Source organism: Chiloscyllium punctatum, chromosome 26 (genome assembly GCF_047496795.1).
Source record: "Chiloscyllium punctatum isolate Juve2018m chromosome 26, sChiPun1.3, whole genome shotgun sequence".
NCBI classification, from domain to species: Eukaryota; Metazoa; Chordata; class Chondrichthyes; order Orectolobiformes; family Hemiscylliidae; genus Chiloscyllium; species Chiloscyllium punctatum.
In genome coordinates this window covers 35,881,648-35,909,089 of record NC_092764.1, presented here as the reverse complement: position 1 = coordinate 35,909,089, position 27,442 = coordinate 35,881,648, and the positions used below count along the sequence as shown (strand labels likewise).

Genomic DNA, 27,442 nt, shown 5'->3' with positions numbered 1-27,442 from the left:
ATGATCATTTTCTTAGGCGCAAATAAATTCAACAGTGTTTTTCTGCTGCACAGCCACAAGACAGTAACAATCTCGGTCAATAGAACTGTTCCTCCATTAGCACCCTATTGTGACCTGAATAGATTACATGCAAAAAGAACATGGGTAGATTCTATCTAATGCCTAAGCATGTACAGGCGTGCTTGTCTACCACGTCACAAGAATTTTCAACTAAGTAAATGATTCAACTCTGCACCACCTTAGAAACAGAATCAAATATAGGGAGAAATGATTTTACATGTGGGTTTTTTTACTTGTATTCTATTAATTATTCCTAATTTACCCCTGGTGGGTGATGGCTAGTCAACACTGGGGTGGCACGGTGGCTCAGTGGTTAGCACTGCTGCCTCACAGCGCCAGGGTCCCACGTTTGATTCCAGCCTTGGGCGACTGTCTGTGTGGAGTTTGCACATTCTCCCAGTGTCTGCGTAGTTTCCTCTGGGTACTCCCGGTTTTCTCCCACATTCCAAAGATGTGCAGGTCAGGTGAATTGGCCATGCTAAATTGTTCATAGTTGTTGGGTGCATTAGTCAGAGGGTTGGTGTAGACTTGTTGGGCTGAAGGGCCTGTTTCCACATTGTAGGGAATCTAATCTAATCTAAAAAAAATTGGAAATTACATTTGTAAAGAACTTTCGTTTACGAAATATATATCTTCACTTCATTTTCCAAATTATTAATACAGAACTTCAATTTTACACAAGACAACTTATTTGTAAATTCATTCATGGGATATAGGTGCCACTGGCTATACCAACTTTTGCTGCCCATTCCTAATTGCCCTTCAGAAAATGGCGATGGGCAGCATTCTTGAACTGCTGCTGTCCTTAGTATGTTGGTCACCCTACAGAGCTGCTTGGAAAGGAGTTTGATCCAAGCATAGTAAAGAAACAGAAAGAACACACAGTTCCAATTCAAAATGGTGTGTGGCTTAGAAGGAAACTTGCAAGAGGTAGTGCTCCCATGTATCTGCCACCCTCACCCGCTCATTGACAATGGTTGCAGGTTTAGAAGATGGTTTCAAAGGAGCCTTGGTGACTTGTTGCAACACATCTTCTCAATGAGACACATTGCTGCCACTCAGCATCTGTGGCAAAGTGAATGTTTTGGAAGATTGCGGATGAAGTGTCCATCAAGCTTTTTCCTGGATGGTGTTAAACTTCTTGTCTGTTGTAGGAGTTGCACTATCCAGGCAAGTGGAGAGTATGCAACCACATTTCTGACTTATGCAATGTAGATTATGTATAAGCTTTAAGAAGTCATAGAGCCCTTCGGCCCAACTCATCCATGCCGACATGGCTTCCTAAACTGCACAGTCCCATTTGCCTGCATTTGACTCATTCTTCTCAACATTTCCTATCCATCTACCTGTCCAAACGCCTTTTAAATATTGTAACTGTACTTGGCTCTACTACTTCCTCTGTTCCATGTTCCTCCATTGCAAGATAGCAGCACAATAGGATGCTCCAGCCAGAGCTATCCGCTCCACCTACTCTTCTTTCTCTACCTCCAAGCTTTTTTCCCCCTTCTACTTTTCTCCCCTTCAACTCCCAGCCTCCAACGATGACTCCTGATCTACAATGACCTCTGCTGAGGAACAATGATCCCCTGCCGGCGAGTGATGATTTCTGGCCTTCAGCAATAACTCCCAGCCAGGTACAGCAGCCTCCTGTAGCATCCTCCCACCATTGTGCAGTATTCTTTCACAGCAAACTCCCGACCCGGCAACCACCCAGCCACGCGCAGCGGCCTCCTCTCATAGAAGTCTTCTGGCCACCTGCAGCAGCCTCCCAGCATGGTGTCCCACTAACACAGTATGGAGCCACGGACTGGTCTGCTGTACTGATCTAAAGCCCAGAGAGTATCTTTAATACTTTCTATATAAAGAAAAACCACAATTTCTAGCTTTACTTTTGCATCTTCTGACCTACCATCCATTAACAATTTACTAAGTAATGTCTATGTAAGAAAACATACGTCTTGAAAAGTTAAAAAACAAAAGCAAAGGTAGTTTCCAGTCCAAGCATTGTAGAACTACTGAACTACTGTTCAGCACAGTGATGTATGTGGTGTCGGAAGTCAATTGTGGCAAGACTAGCCACAAGATTCAACCCTGGTAAAAAATATAGCAATAATGCATAAGGAAAACAAATGAAACCTTTTCCTAATCGTGAGACTACATACAAAATAGTACTTACTTGATTTGTTCCCATGTTTTAGTTGCAAGATATAGCACCCAAAGATCCTTATAATGGTAAAATTGTTCACCATTAGGAGATGCAAATTCTCCTCCAAACACCCAAAGTTGTCCACCATCTTGAGGTACCACCACAGCCTATCATGGTAACAAAATAATTAGATTAGATTAGATTACATTGCAGTGTGGAAACAGGCCCTTCGGCCCAACAAGTCCACACCGCCCCGCCGAAGCATACCCACCCATACCCCTACATCTACATCAACCCCTTACCTAACACTACGGGCAATTTAGCATGGCCAATTCACCTGACCTGCACATCTTTGGACTGTGGGAGGAAACCGGAGCACCCGGAGGAAACCCACGCAGACACGGGGAGAACGTGCAAACTCCACACAGTCAGTCGCCTGAGGTGGGAATTGAACCCGGGTCTCCGGCGCTGTGAGGCAGCAGTGCTAACCACTGTGCCACTGTGCCGCCCCATAATGTTACACTAGCACCTGCCAAACACAGTTTTATACTAAATTCTTAAGAATTATTGGAGAAAGGATGGCAACACAACATATGATAGTGACAATCCATGATGAACGAATATAATTTTTATCTGTTGGGAAATAAATGTTTCATTGTTACTTTAACAAAGAAGAACAACAAAGAACAGTACAGAACCTGGAATAAGCCTTCGGCTGACCACGTATTTGCTACTACCATTCCCTCTAACAGCACATTCTAGCACTTGCTACTCTGTATGTAAAAATTTTGTCTCTCACATCTCTTTTTAAACGTTTCCCCTTTAACCTTTAATCTATGTTACTTAGTAATTGACATTTCTACTCCAGGGAAAAGACTCCTCTGACTATCCACTCCAACCATAACTCTCACAATTTAGTAAACCTCCATCAAGTCGTCTCTCAGTCTCCGATGTTCAAGTGAAAACAAACTAAGTTCGCCCATATCTCTCCTCATCACTAATTTCCTCCAAACCAGGCAACTTCCTGATAAACCTTTTCTGTACTTTCTCCAAAACCTCCTCCATTCTCCTGTGTAGTGACCAGAACTTTGCACAATTAATTAAAAGTCATATTCCCAGCTCCTGATCTACGCCCAACAGAAACTCTCCACAAGCAAAAGTGGAACTCGATCTCATGCTGCAAGTTTTTAAAGGGATATGTCAGTCAATACTGAAATCGAGAATTTGATCAATACCATAATTTGACGCTAATTTCTTCAAATCAAGAATGCGGTGCTGGAAAAGTACAGCCGTGCAGGCAGTATCTGAGGATCTAGAAGATGAAAGTTTCCAGCATAAGGTCTTCATCAGGAATGAGGCTTGTGGCCAGGGGCTGAGAGATAAATGGGAGGGCAGGGTGAGGTTGGCAGGAAGGTAGCCGAGAATGTGATAGGTAGAATGTGGGGGTGAAGGTGGTAGGTCAGAGAGGAGGGTGGAGCGGATAGCTGGGAAGGAAGATGGACTGATAGGACAGGTCAAGTGGGCGGTGCAGAGTTGGAAGGGTGGATCAGGGATAAGGTGGGGAGAGGGGAAAAAAGGAAACTGGTGAAATCTACATTGATCCCAAGTGGTTGGACAGTCCCAAGGTGGATGATGAGGTATTCTTCCTCCAGGCATTGGGTGGTAAGGGTTTGGCAATGGAGAAGGCCCAGAACCTGCATGCCCTTGGGGGAGTGGGAGGGAGAGTTAAAGTGCTCCCCCAAGGACATGCAAGTCCCCTGGGCCTCCTCCATCATCAAACTTTTACCACCAAATGCCTGGAGAAAGAAAGCCTCATCTTCTGCCTTCGGACCCTCCAATCACACAGGATCAATGTGGATTTCATCAGTTTCTTCATTCCCCTCCCCCCACCTTATCCCAGATCCAACATTCCAATTCGGCATGCCCTCTTGACCTGTCCATCTTGCTTCCCATCTATCCGCTCCACCATCCTCTCTAACCTATCACCTTCACCCCCACCTTCATTCTCAGCTATCTTCCCCTCAGCACCAATCCCCATGCCACCACCTCTCCCCCCCACCCCACACCCCCCCAATATGTTTCAAAATATTAGCTGGAATCACATTAAAAGGAAAGAATTTTTAAAACTGAGAAATTCCAATGATAAAATAAAAATGACAAAATGTTTTTCACAGGTAAAACATCACACACTATTATTGAATAATGTAATGGTTGTGAAAAAGTTAATGCTGAAGACTGTTCTATGACAAGGTCCTGGGCTCTAGCAAAGCCCTCTTTGCGTGCATCAGGAGTTGAGCCACAGCCTGGTGAAACATTGGTGCCTGTAATTTCCATGTCTGCTCCAACTCTATTACTCCCAGTCTTCATAACAATGTCTACCTTCCTAAAGGTACTTTATGCCTAGTTGCTGTCATACAACAAGCTAACTCTTTTTAAGACACAGCCCTTCCCTTTAAATTATCTAACAGCTTTCCTTCACCAATTCAGACCAAGTAGGCCCTGTGTACCAGTCATATTATCAATTCCTGATGAAGGACTTATGCCCAAAATGTTGATTCACCCGCTCCTCGGATGCTGCCTGACCTGCTATGCTTTTCCAGCATCAAACTCTCGACCCTGTGTACCAGTCTGTAAAGTAAGATGGTGGCAACCATTTGCCACGTGTTAATATGATAAAAACAAGGACTGCAGATGCTGGAAACCAGACTCTAGATTAGAGTGGTGCTGGAGAAGCACAGCAGTTCAGGCAGCACCCGAGGAGCAGGCAAAAGCCCTTCATCAGGAATAGAGGCAAAGTGCCTGCAGGGTGGAGAGATAAATGAGAGGAGGGTGGGGGTGGGGAGAAAGTAGCATAGAGTAAGAGCTTCAGGGCAGAGGAAATGACCTGGGAGTTGCAGTGGGAGAGGGACTCCCTGAGATTCTTGTAGAGAGGGGAGGAAAACTTCTACCACATGTTAATATGACATGGGCAGCAACAGTGCAAATTGAAATCCAATTTAACTGTGTAGAATTAACGCCATTGAACCTAAAATAAATTTCCAGTTATATCTTTAGGAGGGTTCCAGCAGTTAGCCAGCAACAGAAGGAGCTGAACAATCAAAGAGCTAACAAGACTCAACCTCCTAGCCAGATCGATAAAGAAGTATCCACAGTCTATACCGAAAACATTTCAAACCTGAATGAGAAGCATAGAAGTAACCATGAGCTTGGAACTCCATGGAACTGGAGCAGTAGTCACTCCAAGGCATTTATAGATTGCATCGGGTGTCAGCACTCTGTGGGAGCAATCCTGAGTTTTAGTTCAGCCAATGAGTGAACAAATGTCAAAAGCTCCATGAGTTGAGATTCTTGATGGTCAAGGGGAAAAGCTTAAAAGACTAAACAACACATAGTTACAGATTGAAAAAGCTAGAAGTAAAAGAAATATTTACAGTAGAGCATCAGTGCTGCTGACATAGTGGACAGACACCACATGGCACAGCTGCAATAAGGCAAATTAATGATCACAGATTTTATAAAGCTTGTAGCACCAGGATTGTCACCAAGCCAAAATTAAAGCAATAAAATGGAAATTTAGAAGCCTAAACAGCAAAGTCTAATAAAAGAAGTAAAGAAAAGTAACTATTTAGGTTGCACTAAGAGCAGGTGATCCAAAATTGAAGTTGTGGGGGCAGAAATTATTAAGTCTGCAGAAACTGGGACTCATTCAAAGTAGCCATTAAGGCAGACACAAATCTTTATTAAAACTGTAAGGCAACAGGCATTATTAGAAGTACTGTCAACAACATAAACGGAAAGCTCTTAAGAGAAAAGGATTTATTTGCAAGGCAGCAGGATTTATTCAATAAAGTCAGAGAAAAGGCCGGAAATTGTTTTTAAGAGAGCAAATGGTGGAAAGATTTGCCATGTTGCTTGCAAGAAGGTGGGAAACCTCTATTTTAGCCATAAAAGTAATCTGTACAGGGAAACATGATGAACTGTACAGTTAAAAGGTTTTAAGTAAAATAAAACAGGATTGCTATACAGAAAATTTGAAGTGTCTAAGGCAAAGAGAATAAAGCACCAACAATATTCTGCAGGATTAAAAGCTTTCATAGGAACAAGAGTAAAGCAGCATTGAGACATTGCAGAATTGAAAATCTTTAAAAGAACAAATAATCACATTTGGAAGAAATGGCAAGAGAAATAATATTGTCAGGACAATTTAATTTCAGAGATGGCCCAAATTGACACAGTACACCTTGGAGAAAACAGTCGTTTTACCATATAGAATTGTTTCCAAACTAGATACTAAATCAGAAACTGAACAAATAAACACACATTTCGTATTTGATTGACACTGTATCTGATGAGGTTATAGCTCAGCAATGCATATAAGACTCCATGGAAGCAACTACTGAGGTGAGAAGTACAAAATCCACAGATTCAGGACACTGTCAAGAAGAAATTATCTGGAACAAGATCCACAGTATTGTCAACATAAAAACTGCTAAGCTCAGAAATTCTAGACCCTTCAAACAAAATTTCATCAGTGCAGATGTTTTGTCCATGAGATTAAAAAAAAGTTCCCCAAATGATGATATGGGACAATTACATGCTTCAGCAGGCAAGATTGCTCTTCAAAGGAAACTTCAGGAGATTTAAGGCACTCCAGATGAGGTAATGGATCTTGTTTGGATCTGAAGAAGGGCTTATGCCCGAAACGTCGATTCTCCTCCTCCTCGGATGCTGCCTGGCCTGATGGGTTTTTCCAGCATCACATTTTTCAACTCTGGTCTCCAGCATCTGCAGTCCTCACTTTTTCCTAATGGATCAATTGCCTAGCTCAGCAAGAACTACATCCTCTGCTAAGGTTATCCAAGAGATAAAAGATTCTCCCGTGCAGAGAAACTTTGCAGACTTCACGAGATCCAGAAGAGAATCAAGATCAAGAGGCCTCAAGTCAAAGATCTATCTACCAATCTATTAAAATCAATGTGAATGCATTCTGGAGGAAAGGTAAAACTTCCAGATGACCCGAATTTATAATATATAATATTACATATAATTATAAATATATAAATTATATAAATATAATATAAATATTATGTAAATTTGATTGTAAATATGAATTTATAAGTCAGAAGCTTGGGGTAGGAGGAGTTCTGGCAATTGTAATTAAATATACAAATCTATAAATGTTAATATTGGTAAGAAAGTTTGGTGGACTGAGTGAGCAAGGGAGTGGAAAGGACAGAAGGTGGTAAGATATGAGATAGTGTATGTAAGGGAACAGTTCTGAAAGGAGTAATGTTGAAGATAGCATGAAGCTTACACCCAATCTGATGATGTTAAAAGGGCTTGAACGAGGGAAAGGCAGAACAATGTAGGATCTTGAAGGTCACAAAACTGTTATCCTAGGTCTCCAAACTATCTTTGTATTAATTCTGCTAATCTAATGTGTAGGAACTTGTATCAGATTGCTATCATGGAAACAAACAATATAGTCTTGTTACACTAATTCATGGTTTTCCTCCACCACTTTAGACCAAGTCGGTTTTGTCGACTCAGTAATTAAGGGGAGGATGGAGGCAGCTATACACCCAATATGCTGGCATTGCATACGCATATAACAAGTCAGTCATCATTATTGCCTGAAGGACTAAACCATAAAAACAATAAAAATTGTTGTCGCTCTCATACACTCTACTTTCCTGCACTCAAATATACCTGGTGAGCAGAGCGAGGAGCTGGTGAATTTGGGATTTCCAGTTTTGTCCATGAGTTCTTCTTGATGTTGTAAAAATATAGTTCATTGTAGAGAAAAGTCTGCAATAATAGAAAAAAGTTAACAAAGCCTTTTATGTATTACTCTCTGACATCTGACAATGCAGAACAGCTTAACAAATATATATTTCTTTAATTTTCTCTAAATCTAGACAAATGTCTTGGACTAATTTTAAACCAAATCAACTTGTCAGAAAACTGACAAGATCAGAACAGCCAGCAATCTTGTGTTCCAACATCATGGCAAGAGAGGTAAGCAAACAATCCACTTCCATCAGTTTTCTACCAGAAGAATTTCATATTTCCAGAGAGTGAGTTACTCAAAATAGAAACAGTACTGATCAAAAACCTCCCAAACCAACTTTTAGAAGTTTTTCAAAAAGTTTACAGGTTTTTGTAAAATGTACTTAACAGTTCAACACAAAGTATTCATTTTTTTTTAAATTCCAAAAATTAATCATTCAGTATATTCTCTTTTGGTGAAAGCTTTAAGAGTGTTAAGTAATACACAAATATTCACGTCATTGGACAAAAACACGAGATGACGTACCCGATGGGTGTATCGCCAGTTCCTTATCATTAAGGTAAACACAGAAGAGCACCCAGCAATGGTAACAAATATCAAAGGCTGTTATATTAGTTCTTAAAATTCTAATTAAGTACATTAGTTTAGAAAGGAAATCTTATACTGTCAAATATATGAAGTACCTGTGTGGAAAGGTGCACACAAAGCATGTATAATTTCGTATATTACTCTTACATTTGGAGGGACCACATGTTCTTCCATTCTGAACTATGAACTAAATGGAAGGCAGATATTGCTATATAGATGATGAAATGCAGGAGAGTTTTGCAACTAAGGAAGAATCACATGGTATACCTTTTCAGCACTGCAAGACCAATGGCGCTCTGTGAAGCAGTGAGATTGTTACTTAGTGATTAAGTGACCACATGAGTCACTGAATTAAGGCAATGTTGCTTGGTAACAGCCCTTGGACTGGGTGAGCTACAGTTTGCTACCAAACTTTGGCCGCAGTGCGGCCAGAGACATCTAGAACTTGTGAACTGAAAATTTCAGTCTCTGTCCAGAGATGCCTGTGCGCTTGAAGACAGCAAAACCAAGAAAGCTTAAAGGCAAGAATTCAAATAAGACCTAGATAGATGAACTATCAAATTGAAGAACAGCAATCATTTTGCAGCCAATAGTATGACATAATAGCAGAATCAAACGAAGCCAACATATAAATTAACCCACCCTTGAGATCTGGACTTTTGTTTTCAGTCTTTGTCTATCCTAGTCATAAATAGGTATTTTTTGTTTTTTTAAAACCAGTATAGCTTAAGTCCAATAGTCGTACATCGGGAATCCTTTACTTTCTCTGGCCATTTGTTGAAGACAACTAATCAAGAAACAAATATTCCCTGTTAATGATAAAACTTAGTGTGAATTACTTTTGCACTGAATAGCAGTCAGTCTATCAGGCAAATTTATCACCTTGATGGTCTAAATGGGATTTTATACATTTTGTGGCATCTTAAATATTGGGGCACAAACATCATTGCGCCCCGCTCAGTTAAATTGTGATACAGTCACTTGATTAACTAAGAATTAGTTATTATCTGACGACTACAAAGCTACAATGAACAATGAGAAAAAAAGGTAGAAGTCAAGGTACAATTAGTAGGATTCCGTTTGGCTATTCCCTGAGCCCATGACAAACACTTTTATAAATTATCAAAACATCGTCCTTACTTCTTTACAATTGATTAACCTGTCACCCATTTTCCTCTCAGCTGGAAATTTCACAACTAAGTATGGTCTGTTCCAGAAATACAACATGCTACACACAAGGAGATATCATCTTTCAGATGAAACCTTAATCTAAGGTTCCATTTGCCCTCCATAATGGATGTTAAGCACATAGCAATATTTGAAGAAGAGCAGGAGAACTATTTCAGAAACCAGAATAAGAGTTTTCTCTCAAATTACAAAAAAAAATTTTGTCATTAATCGATTAATGCTGCAAGGCCCCACAAAAAGTGACTACATTTCATAAATACTTCATTGTAAAGCATTTTGGTAAGGCCTCAAGTTGTGAAAGATGCTGCATAAACAGCAAGTTGAATTCAAACTCTTAGAGTGAGCTATAATGACTCACATCATAACATAATTATACAACTGAAATCTAATAGCCTGAGGATTCATCTTTCTTCCAACAACAATTCACCGCAAAGTTTCTAATTTGAGAAAACTACTTGCTATGTGCGAGTAGGTACAACATCATCCTTTTAAGAATTGGCATTAGTCGTGGTGGGTCCTCAGGAGGAATCAGAGGAGGATTATTCACCTTAGACAGACGTTGTTGAGCAAGATTGCAAATACTTTAGCTTTATCATATCTACTCACGATGTTCTTCACCACTATTGAGCACAAGAAGCCTCATCTTCCATTTAATTAGTTAACTGCACACCATTTTTCATCTCAGAATATTGCAAATCATTAGAGTTTGAGCCAGTTATCTGTGGGATCATTTTGCTTTGTCTATAGCATGCTATTTATACAATCATAGAATTTCTTGACTAGCATGGAAATAATCCTATATTGAAACTTCACAGGTCAGTATCACATTTTCCCACATTGTCCTGTTCTTTCTTGTACTCTACACTTCTTTTGAACTAGAGTTTGATACCACTTAATGATAATGATGTTTAGTCACGTAGTTAGATCGCGGTGACATAAAATTTTGTTTTCCTCAATGGGGGACTTCGTCATCAATGTCAAGCTTTGGGTTGCCAAAGTTGCTCTTTATTGCACTTCAACAGGATGGTAACACCACATAATAGCATTTTTGGTGAACAAAATGTGAACAGGACACTTGACCTACACAAATGTAGTGTAGAGATCCTCCTACCAGTAAAAATGGAAGAATCAATCTGTGATACATAGATATCATTGTTTATTTTCTCTTTAAGAAATTGCTAAGGATCAAGAACTAATATTAATATTGGAATTTATTCTCAACAACCATTTATATAAAACCTTCAACTTGGTGTAATAGCCCAACATACTGTACATGAATGTTGACACCAATCCAAAGGCTAAAGGTTAAAAGCTTGGTTTTAAAAAGCATCTTAAAAAGAAAAATTGAGAGGCGTAAGGAGGAAATTCTAGAGTCTGGGGTGTAGGTGCTGAAACCTTGACAAAAATTGAGCAGCAAACAAAGCAGTGAATGAACATTAAGATCAACAAGCCTAAATCTAGACATTTGTAGTCTAGGAAATTCTATAGGTCTTCAAGCATGGGGGTTACGGATGACTGGGATTAAACGTCAGTTAGGATAAAGATAGAAGACTCTAAAATTATAGATGGCAGAAGATGGAAGATAACGGCAAAATGGCAGCAGAGTAGGATGCTCCAGCAGGAGCTCTTCTGCTCTGCCTGTTCTTTTTGTTCCTTTTCTACTTATTCTCTCATGCAGCAGTCCCAGAGTTGTGCAAGGGGCAGTGGGGGGGGGAGAAGAGAGTCTGGAGTACCGGAACAGTGCAACTTACCAGTGAGGAGCAGATTGTAGGTTGGAGGGGAGCGGAGCAGGACAGTTAATGAGTTGTAGAGATCTACAGCACAGAAACAGACCCTTCAGTCCAACTCGTCCATGCCAACCAAATATCCTAAATTAATCTAGTCCCATTTGCCAACACTTGGGCCATATCCCTCTAAACATTTCCTATTCATATACTCATCCAGATGGCTTTTAAATATTGTAATTGTACACCTTCACCACTTCATCTAGCAGCTCATTCCATCTGCATGAAAAAAGTTGCCCCTTAGGTCCCTTTTAAATCTTTCTCCTTTCACTCTAAACTTATGCCCTCTAGTTCTGGACTTGCCCACCCCAGGGAAAAGACCTTGCCTATTTACCCTGTCCATGCCCCTCATGATTTTATAAACCTCTATATTAGGTCACCCCTCAGCCTCTGACACTCCACGGAAAACAGTCTCAGTCAATTCAGCTTCTCCCTATAGCTCAAACCCTCCAATCCTGGCAACACCTTGTAAATCTTTTCTCAACCCTTTCACATTTCACAACACCCTTCCTATAGGAGAGATTGTGCCTGGCACGGGCAGTCAGATCCCAAGCTGAACTGTTGCTATTTGGAACTCTTTACTGGACTGTAACATAAATCCTTTATTCTTTACAACTACCTTAACTTTTTTTTTAATACACTAAGTAAGGCTACTACTTTTCCTTTCAATCCTCTTTTGTATTCAAGATTTGCACCTAGGTACTTGTACCTAAGATGGTGCTATTAAAGGCAGCCATTGTAAACATTTTTCACTGTACTTCTGTATGGGAGTACATGTGACAAGAAAAGAATATTCTACACCAACAAAAGAGCAGTGAAATAGCATAGCCCTGAGATTATGACAAATGCTTATATATTATTTGAGTACTACTAGAAGAAGTTTGTCAAAGCTTTTTATCTTGCAACATTTGCTAAATAATATTGACTGTGCTAAGAATTATACAGGTAACCAATTTAGGATTCCTGGTTGACTCACAGTGTGGTGCAACTGTATACACTGAAGCTGTGACAGCAGATGAAGATTGCAGCAGTAGGAGAGACCCAGTCAAAGTTTCCTTGCCACTGGAATTGGAACGACCTTCTTGCTGATGTGCAACAGCATTCCTACATTAAAAATGTGTCCCATGCAAGGCGTCTACCAAGAGGAATTCATACTCCCCCACACAACAGAAACCCTGTGGCATTCAGCGAGAGGTGACAGAGACAGAGTTATCACTGGAGAGATATGTAGACGGTCGAGTTTGATTTAGTTTTTCGCTCTTGGATTAGGAACAGGACAGAACTTCAGCAGCTTTCTCCACTGTTGAGCAGCCTTCTTCAGGATCTTAAAAAGTAATGGTATTCTTAATGACATCACATTTCTGACTAGTATAAGGTGGACAGAATTTGAGGAGTTACTTAGTGGGGCATGGATTCCTAGTCTTTGATCTGTTCTTGTAGCCACTGAATTTATAATTGCCCTTGAGAAGGTATCGATCTACCGCTGCACTCATTTCACTGAATCTCAAGAGTTGTAATGGTACAAATGTGGCTATTTGGCACATTGTGGCTGCACTGGCTTTCTGAGAAAACAGGGCAAAAGTGAGGACTGCAGATGCTGGAAACCAGAGTTTAGATCAGAGTGGTGCTGGAAAAGCACAGCAGGTTAGGCAGCATCCGAGGGGCAGGAAAATCGACATTTCGGGCAAAAGCCCTTCAAAAGGAATATTTCTGAGAAAACATCCTGACTTAATACCATCCCCCCTATGTTGTCACATCCCTCATAATCCTGCACATTATATCTGTTTAAATAATCATCATATAATGGTAACTCTGCAGGATATTTACCACAATACTAATGAGAGAGCCTCTCTCACTAGTATCCTTATATACAGATGAGGAAGGACGCCACTTCAACTGGGACAACACATCCATCCTAGGACAAGCCAAACAGACACACACGAGAATTCCTAAAAGCATGGCATTCCAACCAGAACTCTATCAACAAACATCGAGTTAGACTCCATCTACCACCCCCTGAGTAAAAGAACAGGAAATTACACCAACACAGGAAATGACATCACCAACCCAACATACAAATAGAAAGCAGGAATTATCAACAGTGCTTCGCCCAGAGACTTACTGAAGATGTCACCTAGTAGGGTGACGAAACGTCTGGAAATGAACCTTCCAGCTCAGCGAGCAAACCTACATCCAGGGCCGACCCTATATCCTAAGAACACGATTCCTTGTTTTGAACTCCTTGGTCATCAGGAACATCCTTCCTGTGTTAGCCCTGTTTAATTTTATAGGTTTCTATGAGATCATCATTCCTTTTTCTGAACCTCTGAGTACAGTCCTAATTGATCCAGTGTCTGACTCTGACTCTTCATATGTCAATCCTGCCATCCCACCATGCTGCATGACATTATGACTCTAAATAAGTCAAGTAAACCTTCACTGTGCTTCCTCCATAGCCAGGAATATCCTTCTTTAGATAGGGAAACCAAAGCTTCATACAACACTCCAGGTGTGGTCTCACCAATGCTTTGTACAATTGCAGCAAGACATCTCTCTCCTGTACACAAATCCTCTTGCTATGAATGCCAACATACTACAATATTTGCCTTTTTCACTTTTTGCTGCACCTGTATTCTTAATTTCAGTGACTGATGTTCAAGGACACCCTTACCCCTTTCCTAACCTATTGCTATTTACACAATAATGTTTTCCTGATCTTGGTAGAAAGGCATAACTTGATAAAATCCTAATTCGGGATGCTTCTCCAAGAGAACTGTAGACCTGTAGAATTTGCAGTGTGTATTTTCCAATCAACCTGTCCAGAGATTTTATTACACATCCCTGGAGCAGGAGGGACTTAAACCTGGGATATCCTGGATCAGAGTGAGGATTAGTATTACTGTGTCACAAAAGCCCAAATGTGCAATATATTCTAATTTCATTAGATACAAAAATTATGTCCATTAAACAGTGTCAGGGTGGTTTATAAACTGCTTTGAATTGTCGAAAGGACTTTTTTGAGACTCCGTCACTTGCAGTTTTCAAATGTCAACTGGAGATACACGCATATTTTAGGTTGACTGTCCAAATTTTATACACTTGTAATGAACTGATATCCTATTTTATCACATCTTAACGTTGCAAACAATGAATTATTCCATGATGTAATGACATCAATTGAAGCAGATAAACAACATTATGGCTTATCCTAAACACTCTAATTTCCTATTCTTTAAAGGACTGCATGAAGTAACTGCACGCTAAGGAAAAGCTATATTGAAAGCATTTTTGACGAGACTTATTTATTCTTTTGTGACTTTGCACTCATCAATCCCAGAAAAATACAACCTAACATTACAAACCATTTGCCATGGCTCAGAGGTAGTAATTTTGCTCTGAAGCAGCAAGTTGCAAATTCAAGCTTCACTTTAAAGACTTAATTTGGCATCTCAATGCAAAATTGAGGCACTGATACATTTTCAGAGTTGCTGCCCTTCATACGAAGCAGTAAAAAGCTGTACACTCAAGATTGCATTAAAATGTTCAAAGAATAGCACAGCAGTTGATCTAATGTCCAGATGAAAATTTATCCTTCAGTAACTCTAGTAATTAAGATTATTTCATCATAAATCTCATTAGTGATTGTGAGATCTCACTGTGTGCAAACTGCCACATTTGCAATTAGAATGCAACTGTACCTTAAGCATTCTTCTTTGACTATGGAGTACTTAGGGATGTCTTGAGGCATTGGAAAGAGTTATGTAGCTGAAGACTTTGCTTTCTTATTGACCTAACAACATACAGGTTAAGTGCCAGGGTGAGTTCTAAAACTGCTATCATAAAAAAGTGAAATACGTTACTTTGTGGCCATTGAAGTATTCACCCCCAAAGAGGATTAATTCATTTTTCTCAGGATGAGGTGACAATGATGCATTCAACCTGTCAAAAAAAGACAAAAATGTCAAATTTACAATACTGAAACAGATATGCATGTTCTTTTAAATGACGCATGCTAGTACTAAGGAACTTCATTTTCCTCCACTTTGGTTACCCACTGAGGATGTGCATCCCATCACAATTCAAAATGCAGCTCAATTATCCAAATGTTGCCTAAAGCAAAGATCTAATTTGGCCAATGCATTTTCCTATATAAAATAGTTAAGTTGTGGTTGGCATATTGATTGGAAAATACAAAACAATTTAGAGATATCAGAATCCAAAAGCTAGGGTCTTGGTTTTAACCAACCCTGCAGGGTTTATTACCAAACCATCCAACCCCTCCACCCTGATAACAGCAAAATCTCTGTCTCTCGCTGCGCAGCTATGATACACGGACTTAGAACAAAGAAAAGAACTTCAATGATTTTATCTTTGCTGTCTGTGGCATTTTATCAGTACACCTCAGTAGGACAAAATCATGAACGTGGCAGTTCTCTCAAAAGTAGAACTCTCAAATTTACTAGTGCTGAAATAGAGGGGGCTTTGTTAGTTGGCCACATTTGCAGGATAGAACATGATCATAAATCCAAAGACTTTCTGTATGGGAAGGTAGCTGGAACCAGCTTAGGAGGATGCAAAAGTGGAGCTTCAAGGATGCTTGCAAGTATGACAACTCATTATTGATTATCACACCTCGGAATCACCAACTAACAACAAAAGGAAATGGCAACTTCTCCAGAGGGCTAGTATGCATCATCACAATCTTCAGCAGCAACAGTATCCTACCAATGTATGTCAATGTCTGAAACAACCTATAGTAATATCTGGCAGCCACACATGAGATTCTTGTGGCAGAATCGTGGCCTCTTCAGCAATGAGCAAATGTGCACCAAATGATGATCAATAACTTCTAGGATTGAAAATATAATGCAGAGATAACATGGTGGAAATGCCATGTTTGGAGCTTCTTGGGTCAAAGTTGAAAGTAATTTCATAAGGACAATATAATTAACCAACAGTTACAACAATTTCCCACTTTTAATTGTAAATCTCCTTGTTGAACATGAATTTTCCATTGAGACTGTCCATATAATTTCTAAAAAACAGCTGAAAAGATCAGACAACAGAAAAGAGTGAACCAAATACACTGCTACAGAAAATAAACAGATGAAGCTCTGCTTAGTGAGAAAGAATACAAAAAAAAGGATGCCATCTCATTTCCACCTTGCCAAATGCTGGCAAACACGGCTAGATCAATTTGGAATATCTGGTCAGCATGGACAAGTTAGACAAATTTCCATGCTGTATAACTATGACTCTTATAAATCTTCTGTGAACCTTCTCATCTCTAACTATTCCCATAAATCTTTTGTATCATCTAAATATTCCTGAAGTGGAGTGACCAGAATTGGATACAATACTGCTGAAGCCAAACTAACAATTTACACAAATTTAAAATAACTTAATTGTTTTTGAACTCTATGCCCCTAATGACAAAGCAAGAATGTCACATGCTCTCTACCTATTTATGCACATTTATAAACAGTTTCTACATGCCCTGTATAACTGCACTGTTACTGTCTCACTGTATTTTCCCTATCAAATTGAATCACTTCATACCTCTCTGCATTAAAATTTATTCTTCCACATGTCTGCCAATTCCTCAAAGCTATCCAGGTTAGATAATGATGGGTGGTGCCACTGCAATTACCACCCTCACTTCATTTTCTTTCCGTGCATTTTATCCAGTTTTGGTGCTTTCAGTACAGGTCTGCTTTTTCAGCTCACCAAAAGAAATATTCTACAAAACAATGCATGTTGATGTCCTGCAGCAATTTCAATATTGCACCATTTCCTTTAGTTTTGGTTTTTATTGCTGAAGCATTCAACAATAAATTGCTGTCTTTCATTCCTGAAAATGCTTCCAAGTATTGAGGAGGAACTTAACATACAGGTGATAATCACCTAGGTTTTCAGTATTGTCATGATTCCCTACAAAATATGCACTTGAATGGAGATATCTTTTAATTAACCTGTTCAGAAATATTATCACACACCTCTGGAGCAGGTAGGATTTGAACCCAAGCCTCATGGATCAGAGATAGGGACACTACCATAACAGCCCCTAATTTATGTAGAAGTATGAAGTATATGCAATTCGCTTATCCTCATGAGTTTGTAATGCAAAACAGATATACCAACATGAACTGAGCCCTCTTTTGAATGCTAATTTGATACTGTCACCTGAGTTAAATGTCCAATGAGCAAATAAGTTAATTCAAGCTTCTGGCAATTTACACATACACATAGCGATAGGGATAATGCTAAACACAACATTATTGTTGTATGAGAACTAGAATTTGTGCATATGTTTCAAGCAACTGATGAGGGTAAATAAAGTGGCTATCTTCAGGTTTGAGTTGCTTTTTAAATGCAGTGCAGAAGATCAGCTTCTTATTTACTAGAGATCTCATTGCTTCTGCCCAAACACCCACATATACATTGTTCAGCAGCCAATCACATAGTTGTTGGCAAGAAGGAGGTCTTTGTTATTAACTAAACACTATTCCACAGACAATCAGCTACTAGCCATTGGCCAAATCTTCATTCACACACAGCTCCCTGCCCCCAGCTCATCCGTAACTAGGCTTTTCCCACTGCTTGAATCAATAGCTGGGCATACAATACTTACAAATGGTATCAATAAGCTTACATTTAAAAAGTACCAAAAACCTTCACCAATCCTTGAATTTTAAAACACTTTTCTCATTTCAAAAACAGAAAAATGAAAAAAGACAAGTTACAGTTAAGAGGAATATTGGGTTTACAATGACCTTTCGGGTTTACAATGCCTTGTCAGAAATGATGGTGAAACACAACATTATTATACCTTTTAAACAAAAGGTAAATAGAAAAAAAATTCATTGGTGTGGGGAAAGGCCTTTGGAGTGGCAGCACTGGTATGCAGCATCACGCTATACTATAAAATTCTACAGGGTGAAAGTGAGGACTGCAGATGCTGGAGGTTAGAGAGTGTGGTGCTAGAAAAGCACAGCAGGTCAGGCAGCATCCGAGGAGCAGAAAAATCGACGTTTCGGGCAAAAGCCCTTTATCAGGAATGAGGCTGGGAGCCTTGGGGATGAAGAGATAAATAGGAGGGGGTGGGAGGAGAAGGTAGCTGAGAGTGTAATAGGTGGATGGAGGTGGGAGTAATGTTGATAGGTCAGGGGGAGATTGGAGCAGATAGGTAGGAAGAAAGATGGACAGGTAGGACAGGTGATGAGGGCGGTGCTGAGCTGGAAGGTTGGAACTAGGATAAGGTGGGGGGGAAGGGGAAATGAGGAAACTGGTAAAATCCACTTTGATGCCATGGGATTGGAGGGTCCTAAGGCACAAGATGAGGCATTCTTCATCCAAGTATCAGGTGGTAAGGAAGTGGCAATGGAGGAGGCCCAGGACCTGCATGTCCTTGGTGAAGTGGGAGGGGGTGTTGAAGTGTTTGGCCACAGGGCTGTGGAGTTGGTTGGTGCAGGTGCTCCGGAGATTCTACAATTCTACCTCCTTCAAGATAGCTGTTCTTAGTAGTCTTTACTATGACGGAACATACACAGAAAGTACATGTTTCCATAAATATTCTCCTTTAGTCATCAGAACAAGTTCTGAAACAAAACAATTGAGGTAAAGTGAGCTGAAGACTTTTCATGTTCCTTTGTTGCTTTATTTATATACTGATTCCAAAGAAAGTTTAAAATATGACATCTTTGCCTAAGCAATTGTTCAGAAAGGAAGAAGTGATACAAAGGCCAAAGTTCAAAATAGACATTCAAATCAAAAAACATGACTTCTCTCTTTTCATTACTTACCGTGGCAAAGGATGAGCACAAGCCTCCTCTGTGATTTGAGTCTTTTTTTCATCAAGTTGCCTGAATTCAGCTATTAGAGTTTCTAGATCTTCCTGAGTGGAGCAAACAAATTTTTTTTTTAGTAAACTCTTTTCAGGACTTCAACCATAACTTAAAAAATGACTGAAGATGAACAATATCAATAAAAAGAAAAACGTAAAAAAAGGGGGAAGAAAAGTGCTACTGAATTCCAATTGGTTCAGGATTAGACGAAGCTGCGGTGTAGTGATATTTCATGTAGTTTATGGTAGATAGAGGATTTTGAATTCAACAAAGTCTCATGATGACTTAATCAACCACTGTGAACTGTCTTAAAAACCCATCCAGTTCACTATGTCCTTGAGGGAAGGAAAGCTTCTTACCCTTACCCTTACCTCCTTACCCTTTAGGGCTCCATGATCTGGCATATATGTGATTCCAGTTCCACAGAAATGTAGTGGACTTTTAACTGCTCTCTGAAATGGCTCAGTGAGTCACTCATTTGTATCAACTGCTAAAATGTCCCAAAAAATATTTGAAAGCATATGAAAGATGTAGTATTGAACAAGACACCGAAAAGACATCAAACCATGCCTACCCTGCAAACTCCTCTTCACTAAAATCCGGGGGCCAGTGTCAACATTGGGCAAAATATCTATAGACTCATCAGACTAACCTTACCATCACATACACGGAATAATACCTTAGACAATTCCCTGACAACACCATCACCACAGGTCCTGTCCCACTGGCAGGAAAAGCCCTTCAGAGGTGGTAGCAGAGTGATATAAAGGAAGGAGGGAATGTCCGCAGAGATCTAAACACTGACTCCAAACCCCATGACGTTGCATGGCATAAGATCAAGCATGGGCAAGAAAGCCTCCTGATGATTACCACATACTGCATGCTCTTGGTTGATAAATCAGTACTCCTCCATGTTAAATATTACTTGAAGGAAGCAAGGGTGCAGAATGTACTCAAGACTGGGGGACTCCAATGTCCAGCACTAATAGTGGATTGTTGACAGCACTACTGACTGAACTGATAAAGTCACAAGGACATTGCTGCTAGACTGGGTCTAGCAAGAAGAAAAAAACATGCTTGACCTCATCCTCACCAATCTGCCTGCCACAGGTGTATGGGGCCATGGCAATATTAATAAGACAGAGTCTCCATAAGGAGTGTGTGGTGATAAGTCCCATCCTGACATTCAGAATACTTTCCATCATTTTGTGTGGCACAATCACCACGCTAAATGATATATACTTCAGACATTCACGAAGTACAGTGGGCCACCAGCAGCAGCACAGTATGAAACTTGCAATCTCATGTCTCCACGTATCCCTACAGTACCATTACCATCCACCCAGGGGAACGACTGAAGAGTGCAGGAGTACTTGCCAGGAGCAGCAACAAGCGTACCTAAAAATGAGGTGCCAATCCAGTGAAGCTACAAAATAGGACTACTCACATGCCAAGCTATATAAGATGCAAGTGAATAGACGGCTAAGGATTCCACAAACAGCTGATAAGTCTTTCCACATGTAATCATGAACAGTGGTGGACAAATAAACAACTCACCAAAGGAGGAGGATCCACAAATATCCCATCCTCAAAGAAGGGTGAGCTCAGCACATCAGTGCAAAAGATAAGGCTGAAGCATTTACAACAACCTTCAGACAAAAGTACCAAGTACACGTTCCACTGCTGCCTCCTGCAGAGGTCCCTAGCTTCATAGATGCCAGTCGTTACTCAATTTGAGACGCTTCATGTGATGTTAAGAAATAGCTGAAGGCACTGGACACTGCCATGGCTATGGGACCTGACAACATTCCAGCAGAAGTACTGAAGCCAAATACTCCAGAACATGCCACACCCCTAGCCAAGCTAAGGAAAATTGGCACACATATCCTGTACACAAAAAGCAGAACAAATCCAATTGAGTCAGTTACCACTCCATCAATCTACTGATGATTATCAGTAAAATCTTAAAGCAGAATTCACATTGCATTAAACTACTAACTGATGCTTAGTTTGGGTTCCAGCAGAACCACCCAGGTCCTGACCTCACTACAGCCTTGGCTTAAAATGTGAACAAGAGTTTAATTCCTGAGGGGAGGTGAGACTGACTACACTCAATATCAAGGAACGGAGCAAAACTAGAGTCAATTGCAATTGGGGGAAACTCTATGTTGGTTGGAGTCATACCGAGCACAAAGGAAGGCAGTTATAGTTGTTGGAAGTTCGTCATCTCAGCTCCATGACATGCTGCAAGAATTCATCAGGGTACTGTCCTCAGTCCAACCACCTTCTTCTGCTTCATCAATAACTTTCCAAGGTTAGAAATGGGAAAGTTCACTGATGACTGCACAATGTTCAGGATCATTTGCAACTCCTCAGATATTGAAGTAGTCCATGTCAAAATATAGCATGACTAAGACAACAGCCAGGTTTCAGTTCACGAGTGGCAATAGTATTCATGCCACCGAAATGCCAAGCAATAACCATCATCAACAATATAAATTAAACTATCACCTCTGAACATTCAACAGAATTATTATCATTAAATCCACCACTATCAACCCCCTGAGGGGAATTACCACTGAATAGAATGAGGCAAATAAATATGCAGCTACAACAGGAGGTCAAAATCTAAGAATCTTGGGGCAAGTAATTCACTTAGATTAGATCCCCTACAGTGTGGAAACAGGCCCTTCGGCCCAACCAGTCCACACCGACCCTCCGAAGAATAATCCACCCAGACCCATTTCCCCTTTGACTAATGCACCTAACACTATGGGCAATTTAGCGTGGCCAATTCACCTGACTTACACATCTTTGGACTGTGGGAGGAAACTGGAGCACCCGGAGGAAACCCACACAGACATGGGGAGAATGTGCAAACTCCACACAGACAGTCACCCAAGGCTGGAATCGAACCTTGGACCCTGGTACTGTGAGGCAGCAGTGCTAACCACTGAGCCACCATGCCACCCAAAACACAATCTAAAAAGTTCAAGTCACAAGCGTGATGTTATATTCTTCTCTTGCCAGGATGATTTATAGGTATAAGAAAACTCAAAAAGCTTGATACCATTCAAGATAAAGCACCACATCCACATTCACTCTCCATCACCAAAGGTCAGTAGCAGCAATATGTACCACTAGCCAGATACACTGCAGAAATTCACAAAAGCTTGTTGGATAGTACGTCCCAAATTTACAAGAACCATCATCTAGAAGGATAATGACAGCAAGTGCGTGGCAAACAAACATCTGCAAGTTCCTTTCTAAGCCATTCATCATCCCAATTTGGAAATATATTACTGCTTCCTCACTGTCAGTGGGTCAAAATCCTGGAACTCCCTCCCTAATGGAATTATGGGTGATTTTAAAAAAATGGATTTCTTTTGATTCTTGTTTGTCCTGCACGAGCTATTCTGCTCACAGATAAACGACAATAGCATTAACTAACAGCCTTGCCTCAAAGGTAGTACTCTTGTACGAGACAAAAGACATGCTTTCAAATGCAACTTCAGGGACTTCAAAACTGTCATTTGTGTACAGTAATGAACAGTGCTTCATTAGTCAGAGGTGCTAACTTAGATATTTTAATTGAGATGCCACTTGCTGTTTTCGGTGAGCATTAAAGATCACATGGTTATGTTTTGGAGGGTAGTGTTTTCCAACTCGGTTTCTTGGTAAATATCTGCCCCTCAACCAATATTGGTATAGTCAAGTATTTAATCATTACCTCATTTGTAATTGTGGGAGGCCTTATATTAAAAAAGTGGACATATTTCTTTCTTTACAACAGCCATTTCACTTACCAAAAAAAGCACACAGCTGGTTGACTGCAAAACACTTTGGGTCAGCCTTGAAATGTGCTGTATAAACGCAATTTAAAATGAGAAATACTGGAAATATTCCACAGATCTGAAAACAACCTGCACAAACAGTACCTAAGTATTCATTTCAGATTTACGGCTTTTCACCAAAGCTGTACTGTGATTCTCAATTCTTGAGATTTTGGAGAAGATTTGTGGATCAGGTTGTAGGTTTGCTCGTTGAGTTAGTAGATTTGTTTTCAGATGTTTCACCACCACGCTGGGTAACATCAGCTTTTCCAGCACCACTCTAATCTAGACTCTGATTTCCAGCATCTGCAGTCCTCATTTTTTCCTAACAAAATCAGTGAGCCTCTGGTGAAGCGTTGGTTTTCTGTCATGCTTGTTATTTATTTGTCTCGGTTTGTTGTGGTAGGTGATACCATTTCTGGTTCTGTTTCTGAGAGGTTGGTAAATGGGGTCCAAATCAATGTGTTTATTGATGGAGTTCTGGTTTGAACGCCAAGTCTCTAGGAATTCCCGTGTGTGTCTTTGTTTAGCCTGTCCTAGGATGGATGTATTGTCCCAGTCAAACTGGTGTCCTTCTTCATCTGTGTGTATGAATATCAGTGATAGTTGGTCATGTCTTTTGGTGGCTAGTTGGTGCTCATGTATCCTGGTAGCTAGCTTCCTGCCCGTTGGTCCAAAGTAATATTTGTTGCAGTCCCTGCAGGGTATTTTGTATATGATGTTCGTTCTGCTGGTTGTTGGTACAGTGACTTTAAATTCATCAGGAGCTGTTCAGTGTGGTGGTAGTAGGCTTGTGGGCTACCATGATGCCTAGCTGCGAGCAGAGTCTGATTGGCATCTCTAAGATGTTTTTGAGGTATGGTAGGATGGCTACAGTCTCTGGACATATTGTGTCTTCCTGTTTAGGTCTGTTTGCAGGAATCGGTGGACTGTGCTTATCAGGTACCTGTTGCTCCAGAATACATTGTATCGGCCCTTTTCACATCAATAAACACCACCACCAAAGAAACACTGGCATCACTGCTAGATGAACCAAGAACACAAATATCAGACAGCTCCAACTCAATCAGCATGGACAGCATCTTCACACTCGTAAATCTGTGCCTCACAACCTACTTCACTTTAAACGACAAGATCTACAAACAAATCCATGGGATGCCTATGGGGTCACCAATATCAGGACCTTTAGTGGAAGCAGTTATGCCTAGGTTAGAACAAGCAGTCCTTCCCACAATCCAGCCCAAGCTTTGGGTCCACTATGTGGATGATGCCTTTGTCATCATGAAACGCAACAAATTAGAAGAAACCCACAAACACATAAACAATGTTCTTAGAACAATAAGGGACTCCCCTTCCTGGACATCATATTAGAACAAAAATGGAGAGCTGCAGACCAGCGTCTACAGGAGAGCCACACACACTGACCAGATACTCAACTATAGGAGCAATCATCCCAACACCCACAAACGGAGCTGCATCAGGACATTGCAGCACCCAGGAACTATGAGCAGCTGAGGAAAAACAACGGATTCAGGAACAACAGGTACCCGATACGTGCAGTCCGCTGATTCCTGCGCAACAGACCAAAACAGGAAGACACAACATGCCCAGAGACTGTCACCACCCTGCCATACAAAGACATCTCAGGGATGTTGACCAGACTACTCCAACCTCTAGGCATCATGGTAGCCCACAAGCCTACTACCACAATGAAACACTCCTAATGAATATAAAGGACCCTGTACCAACAACCAGCAGAATGAACATCATATACAAAATACCCTACAGGACTGCAAAAAACATTACATTGGACAAACGGGCAGGAAGCTAGCCACCAGGATACATGAGCACCAACTAGCCACCAAAAGACATGACCAATAATCACTGGTATCCATACACACAGATGAAGAGGGACACCAGTTCAACTGTGACAATACATCCATCCTTGGACAGGCTAAACAAAGATATGCATGGGGATTCCTAGAGGCCTGGCATTCAAATAGGAACTCCATTAACAAACACAGATTTGAACCCCATTTACCAACCTCTCACAAACAGAACCAGAAATGGTATCACTTACCACAACAAATCGAGATAGATAAATAACAAGCATGATAGAACAACAACGCTTCACTGGAGGCTCACTGATGATGTTAGGCAAAAGTGAGGACTGCAGATGCTGGAAATCAGAGTCTGGATTACAGTGGTGCTGTTAAAGCATGCCGGTCAGGCAGCACCCGAGGAGCAGGAAAATCGACATTTTGGACAAAAGCCCTTCATCAAGACTGGCTCACTGATGATGTTACCTAGCATGGTAAAGTCTGAGAACAAATCTACCAGCTCAGCAAGCAAAAATACAACCTCAATTCTTAATCTCTCCTAGTTTCGACCCTGTCACAAACTTTCTCTTGCACTACTTCCTCTCCTTTCCCTTTACTCTTCTTCTGTACTTGTATAAAACCTGCTATACCTTTTCTTAAACATTATGAAAACTGACACAAAATTAAAAATGCAATAGGTTTTAAGTACAGAGAAAGAAAACAGGCAAAGATTCACCACGTCAAAAGCAGGGACACTCACTAATGTGTGCATCATTCATAACTGCTCAAAATATTGAAGCAGATCATGAACATACACCCACAAAGACTGAAAGCGTTTACCTTCCAGGTCAGTGATCTTCCATGACAGCTTTACTGTAACCCTCAATGTCTCCTGTTCTTCCAGCTTTCAGATTTTGATTTTCATTTTTCCTACTCCATTTTTTATTCCTCCTACCTGCCTCTGTATTTGAGTAAAACTTCTGTTCTTCTCAAAGGTCAATCTGAAATGCTAGCTTTGTTTTCTGCAGAGTTTTGTATTTCTGCCCTTTACTATTTTACTTTCCGATCCTCAGTGTTTTGCGTTTGCATATAAATGCAAGTTCTTTCTTTACTGTAGTCATTTGTCTGCAGCTACCCAAGTGTGGCACCTTTGGTTTCTCTGTCATGTGGAAATTTAGACTTCACTTAATTGAGATTGAGAACTGACAGAATTCACAGATACAAACACAGTCACTCTCCAGTGAGACATATTGTACATCCAAGATAATTAGGCACTGAGTTACAAAAACACTCAATTAACAGTGAAAATAGTGATAATTTTTAATAGTGATATTATTTTAAGTGATAATATAGTACAACATACTCAGTTGGATACCCTAACATTTATTTGTTTATTTAATACCTTGTACACTTAGTAAAATCAACATCAGCATCCCAGTCATTCCTCTATTACATAGATGGAAAATTAACAAAAGATTTAAAAACTGCTTCAAAAAGCTGGCAACTTTCAAACTGCACTGAATATAAACTTTTGACCCATTAAAGCAACCAAACATATTGAAAGTGCAGAATAGAAGGACATTATTTGTCACTAAGGATCATTAGCTTATAATTTTTTAAATCAACAAAACAAAATTCATCTTCTTTTCATGTTCAACTTTACCACTGAATTGCCAGTGATAATCAAAGAAAAAAAAAATGGACTGCAGGAAATCCAAGTAATATTAAGGTGCTGTTAAAACAAAATTTGGCTGAAAATAGTTCCCAGGCAAAAATATTTAGAAATAACAGTAGTTTTGTTTTCTGGTGTAAAGAAAATATCACTTAGGTTCATTTCATTACATTTAGGAATCTGTTTTACCGATTCAACAACTCGAAAAACAAAATCTGGAAATGTTTGACCAAATAAAAAAATTGAAGAATCCTTCTGACCAAGCATTCTTTCACTTGTACCAGATTGAAAAAAAAAATGAGTAGATAGGATAATGAAAAAAGGGGTGAAAGTATTTCCCTCACACCAAGCAGTCACTTCAACCTGCTCCCCTCCATAGATAGATAACTTCAGAGATTTAATTGTGTTATATATTATAAATTGTGTATTAGACAATAGATAATAGGTGCAGGAGTAGGCCATTCTGCCCTTCGAGCCTGCACCACCATTCAATATGATCATGGCTGATCATCCTTAATTAGTATCCTGTTTCTGCCTTATCTCCATAACCCTCGATTCCACTATCCTTGAGAGCTGTATCCAACTCTTTCTTAAATGAATCCAGAGACTGGGCCTCCACTGCCCTCTGAGGCAGAGCATTCCACACAGCCACCACTCTCTGGGTGAAGAAGTTTCTCCTCATCTCTGTCCTAAATGGTCTACCTTGTATTTTTAAG

General features: G+C 40.2%; 1 protein-coding gene across 1 annotated transcript in view; it reads right to left on the bottom strand.

Moving 5' to 3' along the window:
- klhdc4 (kelch domain containing 4) overlaps positions 1-27,442 on the bottom strand; it is an 84,664-nt gene that overhangs the window by 54,982 nt on the left and 2,240 nt on the right. The window contains exons 2-5 of the mRNA XM_072596128.1: positions 19,360-19,451; positions 15,418-15,496; positions 7,916-8,014; positions 2,237-2,373 (exon numbers count right to left, since the gene is read on the bottom strand). Coding sequence (XP_072452229.1) covers positions 2,237-2,373; positions 7,916-8,014; positions 15,418-15,496; positions 19,360-19,451 — 407 coding nt within the window. The remainder of the gene's footprint in view (positions 1-2,236; positions 2,374-7,915; positions 8,015-15,417; positions 15,497-19,359; positions 19,452-27,442) is intronic.